The sequence below is a fragment of the Lissotriton helveticus genome, chromosome 4_1 (assembly GCF_964261635.1).
Source record: "Lissotriton helveticus chromosome 4_1, aLisHel1.1, whole genome shotgun sequence".
Classification (NCBI taxonomy): Eukaryota; Metazoa; Chordata; class Amphibia; order Caudata; family Salamandridae; genus Lissotriton; species Lissotriton helveticus.
In genome coordinates this window covers 1,851,852,342-1,851,871,423 of record NC_136063.1, presented here as the reverse complement: position 1 = coordinate 1,851,871,423, position 19,082 = coordinate 1,851,852,342, and the positions used below count along the sequence as shown (strand labels likewise).

General features: G+C 44.9%; 1 protein-coding gene across 2 annotated transcripts in view; it reads right to left on the bottom strand.

The window, feature by feature from the left end:
- Positions 1 to 19,082, bottom strand: part of BRWD3 (bromodomain and WD repeat domain containing 3) — a 1,637,103-nt gene that overhangs the window by 456,774 nt on the left and 1,161,247 nt on the right. For both annotated transcript variants that reach the window (XM_078688510.1, XM_078688511.1), the window contains one exon: positions 7,204 to 7,359. In XM_078688510.1, coding sequence (XP_078544636.1) covers positions 7,204 to 7,359 — 156 coding nt within the window. The remainder of the gene's footprint in view (positions 1 to 7,203; positions 7,360 to 19,082) is intronic.

Sequence of the window (19,082 nt, the reverse complement as noted above, 5' to 3'; positions counted from 1 at the left end):
TCGTCGTCGAGACTCTAGACTTCGAAGAACGATGGCGTGAGGCGTGTCTCTTCTTGGACCTCTTATGTTTCTTCAACCTCGAAGTATGCGAAGACGAAGACTTCTCCCTCTTCTTACCTCTCTTCTCCTTCTTAGCTTTGTCCATAAACAACTTGGCCTCCTGTTCCTTGATCGCCTTCGGGTTCATTTTTCTACAACTTCTACATTCCTCAACGTCGTGGTCCGAGGAAAGGCACCAAAGGCAATCGTCGTGAGGGTCTGTAATGGACATGTGTCCACCACATTCCCTACAAGTTTTAAAACCCGTAGTAGCCATTCTGAAAAAGAGTAACAGGCACAAAGATACAAAGTTTTATCTCTCTGAAAACGGAGAGCCCTAGAAAATCCGTTGGCGTCGACGGCACGGAAAAAAGGGAACAGACGTCATCACGCCGACAAGGTCCTTTAATGGCTCCGGTGACATCACGCGATGCCGCATGCAGAGTCGGTCCATTGTGACATCCTCATCGGCGTGGGGAGAGCTAGGAGATAATTTTCCAGAGGAATGCTGGCGCAGGGGTATTCAAAAGGTGAGGAATCCACAGACAGAAGTATCCATCAGAAATGGATCATGCATGTGCGCCATGACATAGGTCTATCTTGTAGATTGCAGTCTTGTAAGCTGGCAGAGGGGCACAAAGTGCTACCCTCGCAGTGGTGGAAGGCTACCGCCTTCACAAGGAGTTAAGCATCAGGAGCGCGGTGGTGGCAGAATAACATGCAGAGATCAGTAGGAGTAAAGAGCTCCATTTTACATTGTGTCACTGGAGTGCGGCCTACAGTTTCACCCACTTTTTTTTAGTTCCACAGCTGTGTGCGTAACTCACCCTTGGCCTACATCAGTTAGATGTTGAGTGCTGTGCAGCACATGAGTGGTCTCTCTGCACTATATGTGTCTGTGCCTGGGAAGGTTACAGTACAGTGATAGAGCAGTGCTGTGCAATACAAGCATGGTTAGTGCATGTACTGAGTGTGTATGTATACCTGTGAAGAATAGAATATGTAAGAGATGTTGTGCAGTGCAATGGAAAGATTTGCTGGGTGTAAGCAAAAAGTACAATACATGAAGGAGAAAGTGTGGTACAATGCATGCATGGTACGTATGTGTGCTGGTAGTGTGTGTTTTTAAATAGCACACAGTGGCACAATACAGAAAGGATGCAGTACTGAGCAGTGGACACCGAATGATTGTGTGTGCTGGATGTATGTGCGCCTGGAGAGACACAATACATGCAGGTGATAGTGCTGGCTAGTATGTGTGCAATGCATGTACACTGAGTGCAAGTGTGCCTCCAATGGTACATAACCTGGAGGACCCTGGGTTCCATTTTGGGAAACCCAGGCCTACCTGGTGAGGACATGAGTGGAAGAATCCCTCAGACAGATATGTATATTGCTACATTCCTATGAGCTGCGTGGGACACAATGGAGGAAGGGAAAGAGAGAGAGACTCCCCCAGTACACGTTTAAAGGGTGCTCTTGATTCAGTGATAGATCACAAAGAAGGGGCATGGTCACATGTCAGGAATGAGATAGGGCTGATAAAGGAACCATAAAGAGTAGGGCTGGGAGCCTGGGATTAACCTTTTGATGCACAAATCACTGTGGCTAAAATCCATGTGTGAACTCTAGTGACTCCCATGGACTGTGTTGCGGGAGGGACTATCAGCTTCAGAATCTCTCCTGCTGTTACAGACAGCCTTTCAAGAAGAGGGGAAAGAAAAGTGCACACTTCAAAAGAAGTAGAACCCTAACATAAAACTTAAAAGAACAGACCCCAAATCAAATTTGGTGTCTGGGAATGGCCTATAAGAAGGGTAGGTTGAGCCCCTAAACTTTGTTATCTTTCAAGCAGCCAGGCGGGCTGTGTGGGAAGGAGAAATTCTGAAAGACTACTGCCTGTGGCCAAGGCCTGCTAGTCTACCTGCTGGCTGAGGGGACATCACCCAGGGAAACCAAGACCATCTGCTCTGGGGCCTAGAGCACCAGCATCTGCCTCCTTGCCAAAGCCAGTGTGTCATGTAAGGAGGAGAGCGTTGGAGGGACCGGGTCTAGTATGGAGCCCTGCGTGTATGTATCTACTCAAAAGGCAAGTCGCATTTGTAGATTTTAATGCCATACTGGCAGCGGAGAATACCTTCTTTGCTGCTTGCTCCATTTTCCTTGAATCTCTATCCCCTAACATAGTTGGAAAAGCCCCAGAAGATTGCTTTGAACATGAAGCTTGTATAACTAAACTCTCAGGCGTGGGGTGAGAAGACAAAAATGCTGGATCACTAGGTGCAGGCCTGTATCTCCTTGATATAGATCTTGATACAGCCGGAGCAGACAAAGGTTTTTGCCAAACTTCCAAAATTGGCTCTGTTAAAGCTTCTGTAAAAGGAAGCAGAGGTTCAGAAGATGAAGAAAATTTGTTTAAAACTTCTGTTAAAATGTTAGACTTTACTTCTGCATTTGGAAGCTGAAGACCCAACAAATCTGCTGCCTTTTTTATCACCACATGGTAAGGTGCCACTTCTTGAACTACATCACTAGATGCAGAGGGCAGGTTATACTCAGGAGAAGTATCAAGTCAACTTGCCTCCTGATGGCCTTCAAACTCATCCACAGACTCTGTAATTTCACCTTCTTCCTGCTCATGTAGATACTCCTGCTCTTCAAACAACCTTTGCGCCTCTCTCCTGGAGCGATGTTTAGGCAACGGCGTCGGTGGAGCCGTACGACGTGTCAGAGAAAACAAGAGCAGCGTCGCTGGAGTAGCCTTGGCTTCGTTCCTCGACTTCGATCGATCTCACATCGGAGCCGGATCAACTACAGTAGGTGTCCGCGGAGCTGGAGTAGAGGTCTGCGGTGTCAGTAAATGCCAAGCCGGAGCTGACTGCATAAAAGGTGCCTGAGGATAGAACTGAGGCACACACAGGTTGAAAGCCAATGGACCCACGGGGCCAGAAGGCGCGCCGATTGGAGTCGTGGCTCTGGCAAACATGCCAAACATTGCATTTAAAAAATGCGTTGAATCCGCCCCTGGAGCAGGAAAAGGAGGATAAGGATCTATACTTGGGGTCGAGACGGAGCCTGCGGAGTCGGTGATGACGCCCGCCCAGGTGAATTCTCACGTATTGGAGAAGTCTCCTCAGGATGAACAGGCGACGTCGCTGGAGCCGGACAATCTTCATGATGTGAAGACACATCTTAAACTGGAGACACCGGCTTCAGAGATGACACTGGCGTCGCCTTAGGAGATGGAGAGGCAGAAGGAGAAATATAATATTTTCTTCGAGGTCGCTCAGCTGGAGTCAATGACCTCGAACGCTGCCTCGTCTTCGTCGTTGAGACTCTAGACTTCGAAGAACGATGGCGTGAGGCGTGTCTCTTCTTGGACCTCTTATGTTTCTTCAACCTCGAAGTATGCGAAGACGAAGACTTCTCCCTCTTCTTACCTCTCTTCTCCTTCTTAGCTTTGTCCATAAACAACTTGGCCTCCTGTTCCTTGATCGCCTTCGGGTTCATTTTTCTACAACTTCTAATTCCTCAACGTCGTGGTCCGAGGAAAGGCACCAAAGGCAATCGTCGTGAGGGTCTGTAATGGACATGTGTCCACCACATTCCCTACAAGTTTTAAAACCCGTAGTAGCCATTCTGAAAAAGAGTAACAGGCACAAAGATACAAAGTTTTATCTCTCTGAAAACGGAGAGCCCTAGAAAATCCGTTGGCGTCGACGGCACGGAAAAAAGGGAACTGACGTCATCACGCCGACAAGGTCCTTTAATGGCTCCGGTGACATCACGCGATGCCGCATGCAGAGTCGGTCCATTGTGACATCCTCATCGGCGTGGGGAGAGCTAGGAAATAATTTTCCAGAGGAATGCTGGCGCAGGGGTATTCAAAAGGTGAGGAATCCACAGACAGAAGTATCCATCAGAAATGGATCATGCATGTGCGCCATGACATAGGTCTATCTTGTGGATTGCAGTCTTGTAAGCTGGCAGAGGGGCACAAAGTGCTACCCTCGCAGTGGTGGAAGGCTACCGCCTTCACAAGGAGTTAAGCATCAGGAGCGCGGTGGTGGCAGAATAACATGCAGAGATCAGTAGGAGTAAAGAGCTCCATTTTACCTTGTGTCACTGGAGTGCGGCCTACAGTTTCACCCACTTTTTTTAGTTCCACAGCTGTGTGCGTAACTCACCCTTGGCCTACATCAGTTAGATGTTGAGTGCTGTGCAGCACATGAGTGGTCTCTCTGCACTATATGTGTCTGTGCCTGGGAAGGTTACAGTACAGTGATAGAGCAGTGCTGTGCAATACAAGCATGGTTAGTACATGTACTGCGTGTGTATGTATACCTGTGAAGAATAGAATATGTAAGAGATGTTGTGCAGTGCAATGGAAAGATTTGCTGGGTGTAAGCAAAAAGTACAATACATGAAGGAGGAAGTGTGGTACAATGCATGCATGGTACGTATGTGTGCTGGTAGTGTGTGTTTTTAAATAGCACACAGTGGCACAATACAGAAAGGATGCAGTACTGAGCAGTGGACACCGAATGATTGTGTGTGCTGGATGTATGTGCGCCTGGAGAGACACAATACATGCAGGTGATAGTGCTGGCTAGTATGTGTGCAATGCATGTACACTGAGTGCAAGTGTGCCTCCAATGGTACATAACCTGGAGGACCCTGGGTTCCATTTTGGGAAGCCCAGGCCTACCTGGTGAGGACATGAGTGGAAGAATCCCTCAGACAGATATGTATATTGCTACATTCCTATGAGCTGCGTGGGACACAATGGAGGAAGGGAAAGAGAGAGAGACTCCCCCAGTACACGTTTAAAGGGTGCTCTTGATTCAGTGATAGATCACAAAGAAGGGGCATGGTCACATGTCAGGAATGAGATAGGGCTGATAAAGGAACCATAAAGAGTAGGGCTGGGAGCCTGGGATTAACCTTTTGTGCACAAATCACTGTGGCTAAAATCCATGTGTGAACTCTAGTGACTCCCATGGACTGTGTTGCGGGAGGGACTATCAGCTTCAGAATTTCTCCTGCTGTGACAGACAGCCTTTTAAGAAGAGGGGAAAGAAAAGTGCACACTTCAAAAGAAGTAGAACCCTAACATAAACCTTAAAAGAACAGACCCCAAATCAAATTTGGTGTCTGGGAATGGCCTATAAGAAGGGTAGGTTGAGCCCCTAAACTTTGTTATCTTTCAAGCAGCCAGGCGGGCTGTGTGGGAAGGAGAAATTCTGAAAGACTACTGCCTGTGGCCAAGGCCTGCTAGTCTACCTGCTGGCTGAGGGGACATCACCCAGGGAAAAATCATCTTTTTTTATCAAAATTGCCACTGCACGAATGAATGCCAAAAAGATTGTGTAAAGTATGGGCCCTACTTCATAAAAATGGCAAGGTGCCTAAATCTGAGAGGTTGCTTCCAGACTGCGCTCGTATAGAATCAGGGCGGGACTTTTGCCAAGGAGGTAAGGGATAAAGAGCACAAAAGTCCTCAGGCATCGGCACTAGCAATGATTTGAAGGAAACCAGCAAAGTGGGTGGCACCAGAAATAAAGTCTGCGCCGGACGAGGTGCTGAATTTGAAGTGAGTTTGAGTGTGTAGAGACAGGACTAAGGGTAAACCCACCTGTTGAAGTCTTACTGGAGCATCTACAGATCCATCAAGCCCAAATGCATGCCAGAGGGAACTAGTAAGGAGCCAAAATTGTGCAGAAAGGCTTCCCAAACAGTTGATTGTAGACCTGTAATAGTGACCAGGCTTGGAATTGCTAAGACCAAGTGGTATGTTGAAGCCCTCGCACCCTCTTTGGAGTTCTAGAACGATGAGAATGGGCCGATTCCAATTTACATTTCTTTTGCTTCTTCATTGACTTAATAGAAGACTTTGCCCACCACAAAGATCTGCCGCAAGATTCAGGAGCGGGAATGGGACCTTCCATTTAACCTTAACTAGTCACGGCGTGTTCCGATACTTTGCAACAAAGCTTCGCCTCACAGTCTTGTATGGCCTTCGGATTCATCTAGGCGCAATTATCGTGAGCCCTAGATTCATGTTCTGATCACAAGCACCACAGGCATACCCCCTGAGGGTGTGCCACAGATATCTGTTTGCGGAAGTCCCAGCACGATTTGGACCCTGTTGTCTTAGGTGAAATTTTTCTTTGCACACTGGAAAAGACTTGTGAAATAAGAATTGAAGAGGCCAAGGAGCAGCTTCAAATACACATCTGAAGGCACAGAAAAAAAATGGAGTGATGTCAGCACGTATAGGTGGTGCTCATATATGGCTCTGCTCGCAATTTCCACAGAGGTACAAGGTAGGTACGTAGTCGTACAGATCCACCGACAGGTGCATAGGAGTACTGCTCCTAAGTTTCGATATCCAGTCTGATGTCTAGGGAATATTCACAAGCTGAGGAACCTACAGCTAGTAGTATCCATCAGAAGTAGTGTGTCACAGGTGTCATTTCTGCATTAGACTATCTCATGTCTGGAGCACAGTTGCCAATGTGACATTCAGAGACCTCAGGGACACTGCTGGGTGCTGTCATATTAGAACTTTTTTTTTCAAGCGGAGAATCACAACCAACTATATGTGTCCTGCTTGTCAAAAGGAAACCCGGCACAACAGACTGGTACTGTTAGTTGTGACATCTCATCAATCGCCCCAGACCACAACTGGACAGTAAGGTTACTTTTCTTTTGAACAGCTATATATAGAGCTGCGTTACAAACACCTAGTGAACTGATGCCACAAGAATAACAGGACAGTTAGCACCTGACATGTTTTAGCATCCTTTGATCATCATGAAAAGTAGGAAATGATTATCAGAGACTACATACTACATGTGATGAATGCAATTTTCAATTAAAATGAAGAGAGTTTACTTCCCAACATAATCTACAGGCCTATTCTGTATTTTGGGACAACAAATACAAATTACATTGTTTGCGGATCTGAATTAGCCCCCTAATCAAATCGATAATCTCCTATTCATTTAGAAAGGGACCTGTCATACACCAACGCTTCTGAACAAACATCAGTTTGACTTTGCAAAATACTGTGTTCATAAATACAGACCCATGATTCGCAACAAAGAACATTTATGAGAGAAGGGTGTGCTTTGTAAGTGACAGATGCAATAAGTAGCATACCAAGTGAAAGAAGCTGATCAATCCCCGTGATAACTCGCTCGCAAACTTCATCTCTAGAATGCGCACCCCATTCACCTTCCTGGGGTTTGTACAAGAGTGCCTTGAATTCTTCTGCAGTTACTGGAACACCTGCACCAATCTCAACTGGCAAAGCTACTGCGATGGAAAAAGAAAACAATTGTTAAGATCATGTTAATCTGTGATTAGCACAACAAATGGAAGAAAATACACTTAACTGAAATATCCAATTTCAGAGTGGCACAACTGTGTCACTTCAAACCAACACGAACCATTCATCAGTGTGGAGAGCGAAATATAGATAAGAATTATAGTTATACAAAGGGGCATTTAAAGAGAGGACAAACTAGCATCATGTCCACAATTACCTTTCATGTGTCTCACAAACAGGAGTAGCTGTGAACATTGTGGCAGTTTCTATCAACTCCCAATGTTTGGCACAATGAATGCCTTGTGGTTAGCGTAAAGTTTTCCTTATAACAATCGCCCCTAGGGAACTAGACCCTGAGTAACTGGAGATGACTACAAACTGGCACTCTGGACACACAATATAGTACTGCACAAGAAAGAAGAAGCACACCCTTCTGCACAGATATGTGCACTGAGATGCTTTACGACTGATGTGCACTGCATACTTCCTAACCAGGCCACAGTGCCATTCCGCTTTCCCTAAAAACAAGGTAAATGGTCGAATTGTAACACAATTGGAAACACTATGGCACCACTGTAAGTCACTAGTAAGTGGTATCCCTGGTACCTAGGGCATGGGTACCAAAGATGGTCCCTAAGGACTGCAACATGAATTATGCCACCATAAGGGACCCCTATACAAATTGCATGCAGTCTGCCATTGCAGACTGTATGTTATGGTGCAAACCATGGCATGCCACACTCATTGTATGCAAAGTCAAAGTAACCACAGGTAATATATGCAAGATGCCCATGCAGCAGGCCTTGAAGCCCTAGGGACAGGGTGCATTATATCACATGTGAAGGCCTAACTGCATGAGCAGAAATGCCCTGTGCCTTCTAGTCCAATTACTAGAGGGCACAATCGAACAGGGAAACCATCTTAGGCATATGTACTGGGCACTGGTATTTAAAAGTTCCCCATATACACGATGGCAAAAAAATCCCATGTAATGATAGTGGGGGAACAAAGCAGAAAGAAAAAGATGAAAACCTTTTTCTGTGGTATAGATGTGGTTAAAAGGGTCCCCATTTTTACCTATCTAGGGCTCCTATTTGATGATACAGGGTCCTGGGGTCCACAACTGAAACATAAATGAAATGTATTTGCTAGATCTACCTCTGCCCTTATGGGCTTTAGAAAACGATTAGGGGCTAGACCCATGGAAGCTATTTTGAAGGTGTATAAGGCCAAGTGTCTAGCTATAGACTGACTGACTGACTGACTGTTTGTGCTTATAAAGCGCACTAATGCCGAGACGTCTTGGCACTGTGTTAGGGTAGAGAAATCAGACAGGTATGCATTTTCAGATGTTGAAGGCATGCATTCTACTGATGTTGGGGGAAAAGCCAGGTTTTGATTTCTTTCCTAAATGCACATCTATTGGATAAACTTCTAATATGCAGTGGAAGTGTGTTCCAGAGTTTGGACGCCAGAAAAGAAAAACGCTTCCCTCCACAACATACTCTTTTTATCTTTGGAATCTGCACCAGACCAAGGGAGGAAGATCTTAAATTGCGAGTAGAGACATAATGCGAAAAGAGAGCTTGAACATCTTTAGCACCCTCTCCAAACAACGCCCTATGAACTAAACAGAGTGACTTAAATTCTATTCGTCTGCACACTGGGAGCCATTGAAGATTTCTTATGGCCATGGAAGTTGCGTGGCGTCTAGGCAACCCAAGCAGCACTCTGGCTGCAGCATTTTGAATAGCCTGCAGTTTGTTTAATTGAGCGACACCCATTCCAAGATAAAGGGCGTTGCAATAATCAATTCTGGACAATATGGTTGAGACAATGACCGTTTTCCTTAAAGCAAAGGGGATATATGGAAGGATCTTCCTTAGTCCTTTTAGAGTAAAGAAGCAGGCTGAAGTGACCTGGTTGATCTGTGGAGCCCAGGTCAGATTTTTATCAACTATTACTCCTAAGTTCCTTGCTTTTGAAACTGGTATCGGAGGTGGTCCAGCAGTGCTAGGCCACCATAATTGATTCCAGATTTGATCTTTTGAGCCAAATTCCAGAACTTCTGTTTTGGTAGCATTTAGCTTTAGAAAATTCACATTCATCCAGTTCATCAAGGAGGAGATGCAGTTACAGAAGTCCATGGCTCGTGAGTTTGCACCCTTAGCTAGCGATACTATAAGCTGCGTATCGTCAGCGTACGATACCAGCTTAAAACCATGGCTCTTTACCATCCTGGCCAGAGGGGCAACATATATATTGAATAGTGTTGGCGATAAAGCCGATCCCAGGGGGACTCCTCCCGGTAGGGTGAATTCCTCTGATCTAAGACCGTTCCAGTGGATCATTTGTTTTCTATCTGCCAAAAAGGATGATAGGAGAGAAAGGGCTGTACCATTGACACCAGCATCCTGCAGCCTTTGTATAAGCTCAGTATGGTTAACCGTATCTAAGGCCGCTGTTAAATCCAGCAGGACCAGTACAGCACTACCTCCTTCATCGGTTACCCTACGTATTTCTTCTGTTGCCAGGATTAGAGCAGTTTCCGTAGAGTGTTTAGAACGGAAGCCATGTTGGGTGGTATCTAACAGATTGTTTATCTCCAAAAATGAAATCAATTCAATGTTTAATGCCTTTTCCAAAACCTTCACTGCAAAAGGCAGACAAGAGATAGGTCTGTAGTTCGACTCAACCGTGTGGGTCCAATTTGGGCTTTTTCAAGAGTGGGCGTATACATGCCTTCTTCCATGTCATGGGGAACACTCCATCAAATAAAACTTTATTCATTAATGGAGCTAAGGCAGAGCTAATGGTTTCTGATGCCATATGCAAAATATATGGTGGACAGGGGTCCAAAGGGGAGCCCGATTTAATGCTTAATAGCAATTCCTCTACCCTTTTTTCTGTTAGTGGGGAGAAGGATAGTAAGCCTTCATGTTCCGACCTGACTTCAGGTTGGGCTACAGTTAGTTCTTCTATGGTGTCAGTTGATTCTTTTAGGATGTCATAAACTGATTGCACTTTGTTTTGAAAGAAGATGCCGATTTTGTCTACAAATATTTGTTCCGGTGTGAACATCGTATCTCGTGGGCATCTCATCAGGGCATTAACTGTTTGAAATAATTATTTCGAAGAGTTTGCGGCTTCTTGGATTTTAATCATATAGTATGTGGCCTTTGCCTGAATGATCGCCGTTTTATACTCTTCCAAGGCTGCGCAGTATTCTTTTTAATGTTCAATGTTATATTGGGATCTCCAGATTCATTCTTTTTGTCTGCATTTAATCTTTATTGATTTTAACGTAGGTGAGTACCATGGGGATGACATTTTTTTAACTGTGGATTTCTTGGACACTTTTGGTGACACTTTGTTTGCTGCTTTGGTTAGCCAATTGTGGAAATCATCAATGGCTTGATTTAGATCATTGGATATTTCAGGTCTTTTTGTGAGAGCTGATGCAAACTGTGCTTCACTCACTGACTTCCATATTCTATATTTGCTATCTGGAGTGCAGAAGATACGTCTTTTGGTAGGTATTGTTTGTGGCATCTCAAAGTAGATCGCCGAATGATCAGTCCATGGTAACATGCAGATTTTTCTAATTGATATGCCGGAATTATTAGTGCATATCCCATCCAGTGTATGCCCTGCTATATGTGTAGGTTCACTAATGATCTGAGTAAAATCAAGGCTGGCTAGTTTGTCTAGCAAGCATATAGTGTCGTGGTTGCTTTTGTCCTCCAAATGGAAGTTAAAGTCCCCCAGTATTGTAAAGTGCTGAGTATCTAAACAAGATTCCATAAAATTATGTATAGCATTTAAGAAACCAGATTTAAGTCCAGGGGGTCTATAAATTAGTAGTCCTGGGAATATCTCTGCTTTATTTCGTTTGATGGAGAAGGATATGGCTCCGCATCGGCTATGGTCTCAGGATTGATTTTAACCTAAAAGGCATTGCGATATATTATTGCAATTCCTCCACCTTTGGCTACTATTCGATAATGATTGATGACAAGATAACCCGTCGGAACTGCTATCTGCCAATCAGGATCGCTGCTCTCATTGGCCCATGTCTCAGTGAGAAAGACCAAATCGGGTTTTTCCACTTGAATCATGCATTCGAGCTGGAATATATGCTTTACTATAGATCTAGTGTTGAGTAAGATGCATTTTAAAGGCGTTCTACTAGCCTGTGCATCATCAGCAGGAATAGAGTTTAATGGGAATGTGGTCCATTCACATCGGCTGCATTTCGTAATTAAAGCGCCATGTGGATTACGTATTAGATATAGGTTTGTTTAAAAACAACAAGTAGCAAGTAAAATTAAAATATTTGTAGGTCCTTGAAGCCCACCTTTCAGTAACGTTGATTTCGGTCCTCTAATGCTGGAACCGGCACCATTTTGATCTTAATATAGGAAGTGAGGTGGGGGGGGGGGAACCTGGTTAGCTTCAGCAAACAACTAGAGCGCTACTCTTCAGGCGGGTCGCTTCCTGGACACCGCGTTTGCGCAAAAGTCGGATCGATTATGCTGAGCAGCCTAAAATATAGTTTTGTTTAAAAACAACAAGTAGCAAGTAAAATTAAAATATTTGTAGGTCCTTCAAGCCCACCTTTCAGTAACATTGATTTGGGTCCTCTAACGCCGACGTACGGCTCAGAGATTTGGGGGTACAGCTAACAAGAACATCATATTCAAGTGGTAGAAAATAAATGTCTAAGAACTTTATTATCTGTACCACAGTCTACCCCTACTTTTTCTATCCACACGGAGATGGGGTTGGATTATGTCTCTGACACACTGAAAATAGCCCCGCTGACATGTTGGCTTAAGACCTGGCTTAACCAGGAGATCTCATTGAGCCATATGATCCTAAAGGACTGTCTAGCTCTAGATAACGCTGGTAAAATTCCGTGGCTGGCATACATTGAAACTACATTTAAAAAACTTGGACGGCCTGGGCGTTTTCTGGCCCCTGAAACTATAAAGAAAGAAGATGTAGATCCGATTAAAACCGTCATGGTAAACCTTCTTACAATCGAAAGGGAAGAACTAGAGCTGAGAAAAACTATGGTAAGAGTGAACTTTGGCTTAATGAGCTCACCTGGTATTGAGCCTTATTTGAAGTTAGTAACACGCCCTTTCCATCGGTATCTGCTAACAAGATTCCGATTTAATATAATTCACCTCACACTGGGAGATTTCTCTAAATGGGGAACCCCAGATAATGCCGACCCCTGTAAGTGCGACAATTTTTCCTTACAAGATACCCTACATTTTGTTATGTTTTGCGAGTTTTACGCAGACATCAGGAAAAAGTATTTGTTACCTGTGTTAAGGGAAGTGGGGTATGTGCAGGTTAGGCCGGCACTTCCTTATTTACAACTGTTGAGTAGTTCGCGGATTACATTTCATGTCGCAAATTTTCTAGTGGCAGCAGAGCGGATTAATAAATTGAAGAGTAGGTCATACGGGGGCTGTAGTCTGTTTATGACTATATGTGTGGATCATTTTTAAGCTTACTATAGAATTGTTAAGCAATTTTTTTTAACAGTATTAAGAAGGATCTATAAGAAATTTTTAATGTACATAGTGCATGGAATTTTTTAAGTGTAATAACCGTACTGAGATTGATTTACAATGTAATTTTAATGCCATTGAATGTGTGATATTTTTAATGTAAGGTTTGCTGGATTTACAGAAATGTGTAATAATTGTACCTGTGTCTTTTTATGATCTTAAGTTATCGAATAAAAGTATTTGACTGACTGACTGACTGGCTTTACTGAAACCTATTGTTTTTTAATCAAACATCTTGTCTTCATAAATCTGTACTGTTGCCAGAATAAGATGTATTATGACATGTACCCAGATGGCACCTTAGAGATGCCCCCTGTAAACCAATTAGTCTTCTAGTGCACTGGCTGATTGGTATCAACCAGCCTACCACCACAGACAAATTTCTGACCCCTGGTGGTGAGAGCCCATGCTCTTGAGGCCACAAACAAAGCCAGCTCCGGAGGAAGGTATTCACAACTCCTCCACAAGGATGGCTAGTGAAATCTGTAAACCAGGGTCTTTAAAGCCCATGCCTCCTTTGATATGCAACCCTGGCTTCCCTCAAACCTGGGAGATGCCACACCACGCCCTGAGGTCCATTTGGCACCAGGACAGGTGGGAAGTAGGCGAATTGCACTTTCAGGCTAATCAAACCACGAAGGTGGGCTACTTGATGTGCTCCCCGGGAGAAGGGTTCCACCATTTTGTTTTTGTAAAATTAGGAACTTTGGAACAGGGTTATGCCCACTCCCCAAAGGAAGAGGCCACATAGGGGGTGTAGTGACCCCCAAGTGTAAGTAGCCCATTGGCTATTACCCTTCACTTACCTATTATTAGTATTTAGGTGACCCACTGACACCACAAACTGAGATTCACCTGACTAAAGAAGAAGAAGGACAAAGAAGAACGCAAGGACTGTAGACTAGCTGGTGATATGGCACCAAACCCTGCCTGCTCCTGTCCGGATAATTGCAAATACCAGACTTGTTCTGCAGCTGTGCATAGTCCAAACCCTCAGAGAGCTGCCAGCATTTCGTTAATCAGCAAGCATTTCCAAAAGTGGAGGAGCCACTTCCACCACAACGTTCGGTTCACATAACTGCTGACCTCAGGGACCACCGGCACAGCAGCTTCTCAGGAGAAGGACAACATGCTCCAGATGGTCAGTTCCATCTCCCCGCCAGTTTGGAGATGCCAAGACCCACCATGTACCAATACCCAGGGTACTGGACCCCTTGCAGCAGCCAAGGAATGTTCAGTGTCCAGCCCGGACACCAACACTGCCAAGACCGATGTCTGATGTCAGCTTCAGAGAGGCCATCATCGAGAGTGGCCCCGCTGTCCTGTTTTGTTGCCATCTCCAGGTTGACCAAAATGTGAGAGCCTTCAACGCAAGCAACCCTCCGGACAAAACACCTCTGCACCTGAGCCCAACAGTTAGTCCGAGCCTACCGACTATGCACCCTTGCCTCAGAGCCCTTAAAGAACAGGCTCCTAGAAAGGGGGAAACTCTGAGCCGACCCAGCAGGCTCCGCGGACAGGGCCGAAGGACGTCGACCATCCGCATCCCTCGTCTCGTCGGCCGATGGACGAGGAGAAGGCGAAGAGAGACAGTGTTTCTTTGCCTTCTTCTTGTGCTTCGACTTACCCAAAGACAAAGACTTTGACGGGGAGTGGTGGTGATCACTCTGCGTCCGGTCTCGCGACCTCCCTCTCAACTGGGACCTCGAGCGGCACGGAGCCGACAGCTGGGCCTCCAGAAGCTTTTGGGACGCCTCCCGCAAAGACTTCAGTGCCATGGCCTGACAGTCGGAGCACGGCTTCGGATCGTTAGGCACTCCAGACACCAAAGGCACACTGGATGTGGGTCTGTCACCGACATCAGCTTGTGGCAGGAGCCACAAGGCTTGAAGCCAGTCTGCCGATGTGACATCCCTATGCACCAGTAGTTAAACGACTCGAAAAGAAGTTGACAAAAAGTTATAAAAACAGTTAGTCTAAAAGTGACTAGGCTACCGCTCGCTCCGAATCTGAGTTGTCTGGCACAGAAAAAGAAAGAACTGACATTAGCTTGCAAGGGCAGCGTCTAAGTAGATACCGCAACGTCACCCTGACAATCACGACTCCGACGCAGAGTCAACCAACGCCACTTATCGACGCGGAAGGGTACTGCTACGAAAACATTTCTCCAGATCAAGTCTGACGCCTGGGGGTAATTTTAAGTTAAGGAATCTATAACTAATAGTCTCTTTCAGTTAAGGATATAGATCGATGGATTAATCTCCCACTATCTTTAGCAGGGCGTATAGCCATTATGAAAATGGTTATCTTACGAAGATTTCTATTCCTCTTTCAGAACATTCCAATCCTGCTGACAAAAGTTTTTTTCACAACATTACAATCCAACTTAATTAAGGTAGCATGGCCAGGAAACAGCCGCAGGCAAAATGGGAGACTTTCACATTACCATATGATATGGGAGGACAGGGTGCCCCAGATTTTGAGACATACTATAGGGCTGTTCAGGGTTCCTTTGCACACTACTGACTACACGGACCCCCTGAATTGCCGTATCTTTACATAGAAGGAACTACTGCTGCACCTAGAGTACTGGCAGAGAGATTGTTCTCCCTTCCAAAAAGACGCTATGGGTGTCTCGACACCCTAAATACCACAATATGTGCCTGGTGGAATTAGCTAGAGAGACAGAAAGGATCAATTCTTTATTTCCCTCTGACGCCAATAGACTGGTGCTTGTGGCTTGAATTAGGACAAGAGCACAGGCAGTGGCAGCATTAAAGATGCTGAAAGCCACTCAAATGGGAACCTATTCGAGGAGGGCACAGGGAAAAGCTGGGAGGTAACAGCAACTGATCTGGACGCCCAGACGAGTATGACGCACTTACATTTCCATAGGTTTAGGCAGTTGTTGATATGTTAGAACCCACGGACATGCATGCACTCACCGCCACCTTAAGAGACAATGATCCTGTAAAACTGGTCACTAAACTATATGCCTTTACACAGGAAGCCTGCAGACTGCTGGTGACCGAAGCAAGACCGGAATGGCAGCGGGAGCTAGGCAGAAATATTGATGACCAGAGCTAGAAATACTGCTGCGAAATGATTAAGAGAGCATCGCACAATGGTGGACTCAGAATAATACAGTTCAAGTATCTTAATAGGATCTATTACATTCCAGAGAGACTAGACAGATATGGACTCCTCAATAAGACGCATGTTGCCTAGCATTGCTTGGGAATTTTTGCCTTTTGGGAGGCCATCTTCTGAGAATTCGAGCGGATTAAGGGGATAACACTGGATACACAACGCAGGTTGGGAAACCAAACTGTAAATTGATAACAATGGGACTACTACTAGCTAAGCGCTGCGTAGCAATGAGATGAGCCAAAGGCCCAGTGCCCACGACTGAGCTATGGCACAGGTATATGACATACGGTAATACTCAATCGGAGGTATATAATGACTTGCTCCCATTGAGTAGCCGACCTAACATCATATGGGAGAACTACCCGACATACTTAATACAAAATGTAGCACCAGAACCGATGACAGCAGTCACCCAAGAGACATATCACTTAGAGGAGGCGCCACAACTCAATCATTTGCTGAGCTCATGAAGGATAACAAATGTATGAGGGGTAGCTGTGAGTGGGACTGAGAAGAACACTCTGTGGGGTGTAGTCAAGGCGCCGTTCAAGGTGGCCGCCTAGTGGAGGAGCTCCGCCGCACCGGGACACATTCGCAATATTAATTGCGCATACCTCCGTCCCTCTTGATGTTGGACCACTTCTCCGCGCACCGGACCTCATGAGGAGCTTGGTGAGATCTTTTCCGTGAGGAAACGAGTTGTTTTAACAACCTTTTTTGACATCGCATTTTACCTCGCAATGCCCGACACCATTTTGCCGAAGTCCCGCGGCTGATTAACGAGTCGCGGACTTCGCGCTTCTTCCCTACATGCTGCTCCTTTTAATGCCTTATTATTGTATGGGCTAATTTTCCCTGCAACAGCGACCTGCCTTTAACGTATGCTACTTGTATCAGCCATAAATGTTTATTCTCCATGAACTTGCCGCTGATATTTTTCTGTCAGCATTGGTCGCCATTTTGAGGCTCTATGCTTACAAGTCACTCACCGTTGTTGCATCCTTGAACATGTTGTGTGACCTTCGTTGATTTTGCAAGCTGATTGGTCTTGTGCAGTGGTTTTGAATTGTTTGGAGCGTTTCATCTTTGCCTTACCTATGCTGTATCCGTTTGCACTGCTGGTTCTTTCTCACGTAACAAGAACTGTTTTACTCAGCCTCTGACACCATTGCCTTCAGTTTTCAGTGATTCCTTCCACATGTGATTTATTTGTTGAACATTTCTCTGAGGAATACACTTGCATACAGCTCTGAGCTTTGGTACCTTGCATATCTTTTATTATATTTTTTGCTACTGTCAACAGAAGATATCTAGTAATCACCTTTACACCAGTGGAATCTTCTTAGAAACTTCTCGAACATTTCTGGGCATCCTCAACACAAACCTCTCAGTTTTTCGGTGATTCTGGCGTGGTGTTATTGCCTTTATTCCTTCAGCCTCTTTTGCATTGTTGGTACTTCCGCTGCTATTTTACATTGACTTTGCTGTCTTATGGGCAAATTGCGCCAACCCAAATTTATCTTCAACCCCTCCAGGAGTGTACAGGTTCCACCGTCTTCTGCCTCCTCTGCTTCTACTGCTGCAATCCCAATGGCTGGTGCTCCGCCCAACCGTTCTCCTTCGGCGCAAGCTATGACTTCCTAGTCTTCTCCTCCTATCGCCTCGTCCAAACGTTTAAAACAGGATTCCCCATCTCCGGATAAACCATCCTCTCCTATTTCCATGGAATTAATTCTGGCAGAAATCAGCGCTTTGCGCCCATTTGTCGAAGAAACCAATTCTGAAATGCTACTCTTGAAGGAAAAATGGTCTTCCATGGACAGTAGAATTTCCTCGGTGCAACAGCAAATATCGGACCTACCAACTCATGCACAACGTATCTCTTCCCTGGAAAAGTCAGTTCTTGCCCTTCAACACCACACCGAGGATTTGGAAAATATGAATAGAAGGAATAACCTCCGCATTTATGGTTTACCGGAATCTTTGGAAGGAGATGACCCTGTCACATTCTTCACGTCTTTCCTTCCGAAGTTACTAGAAATGCCACCTATGACTTGACTTACAATCCAAAGAGCTCACAGACTTGGTCCACGTACTTCTACCTCGCCAAAACCACAGGGGGCGGGGGTGGGGGGGGAGTCATTCTTTTCCTGAAATTTACAGATTTGCTTTCAGTTATTTCTGCGGCCCGCTCCAAACGTCAAATCTCTTGGTCAGGTCAAAGAGTTTTTTTCTCTCAAGATGTCTCCAACGCTACTGCATCCAGAAGAAAGGAATTTTTAAGTCTACGTGCACCATTACGCTCTCTTGGAGCTCGATTTGGCTTGTTCCACCCGTATATCTTCAAGGTTACACATCAGAATCAAACTTGGACTTTTTAAGATCCTGGAGAACTTAAGAACTTTATTCAGATTCATTTCACTAATAGCATGGGCACCTCTTCTTCTTCTTCTAGTGGCTGATTGAATTGTCTTATACAGTTGTTGTTTAGCCTTCTTGCAATGTTTTAGAAGTGGCATTGCTGTTATTTCATTATCTGTTCCAATGTATCTTGTGTAGTCTATTGCATATATTATAATAATATTTCTCTCTGTTACATCCATTATTTATCCTTCTTGTGATTTGCCCTTTGTCACCTATTTTTCTCCATTATGTATCCTCACTTAGGTTTGTGCTGTTTGTTTCCTATTTCCATGGACCTCCTCGTTTCTGAGTTTTGTGTCCTGATTCGGGCTTGGACCTCCATAGCTTGAGTGGTTCGTCTTGTTGAGTGTCTCCATTACCCCTTCTTCCTCTTGTATATTCCCTTCAGGTATGTTATGTTCAGTCGTCCTTTGGATATGTACTGTCTCTTCTACTCTTTTATTCTTTCCCCTCCTACTTTTCCTCCTTTTGATCCTTCTTTACTATTGCTACATACTCTTACTTTCTTTTCCTACTGGTTACTTTTTCGACTATCTGATGTATACATTTGT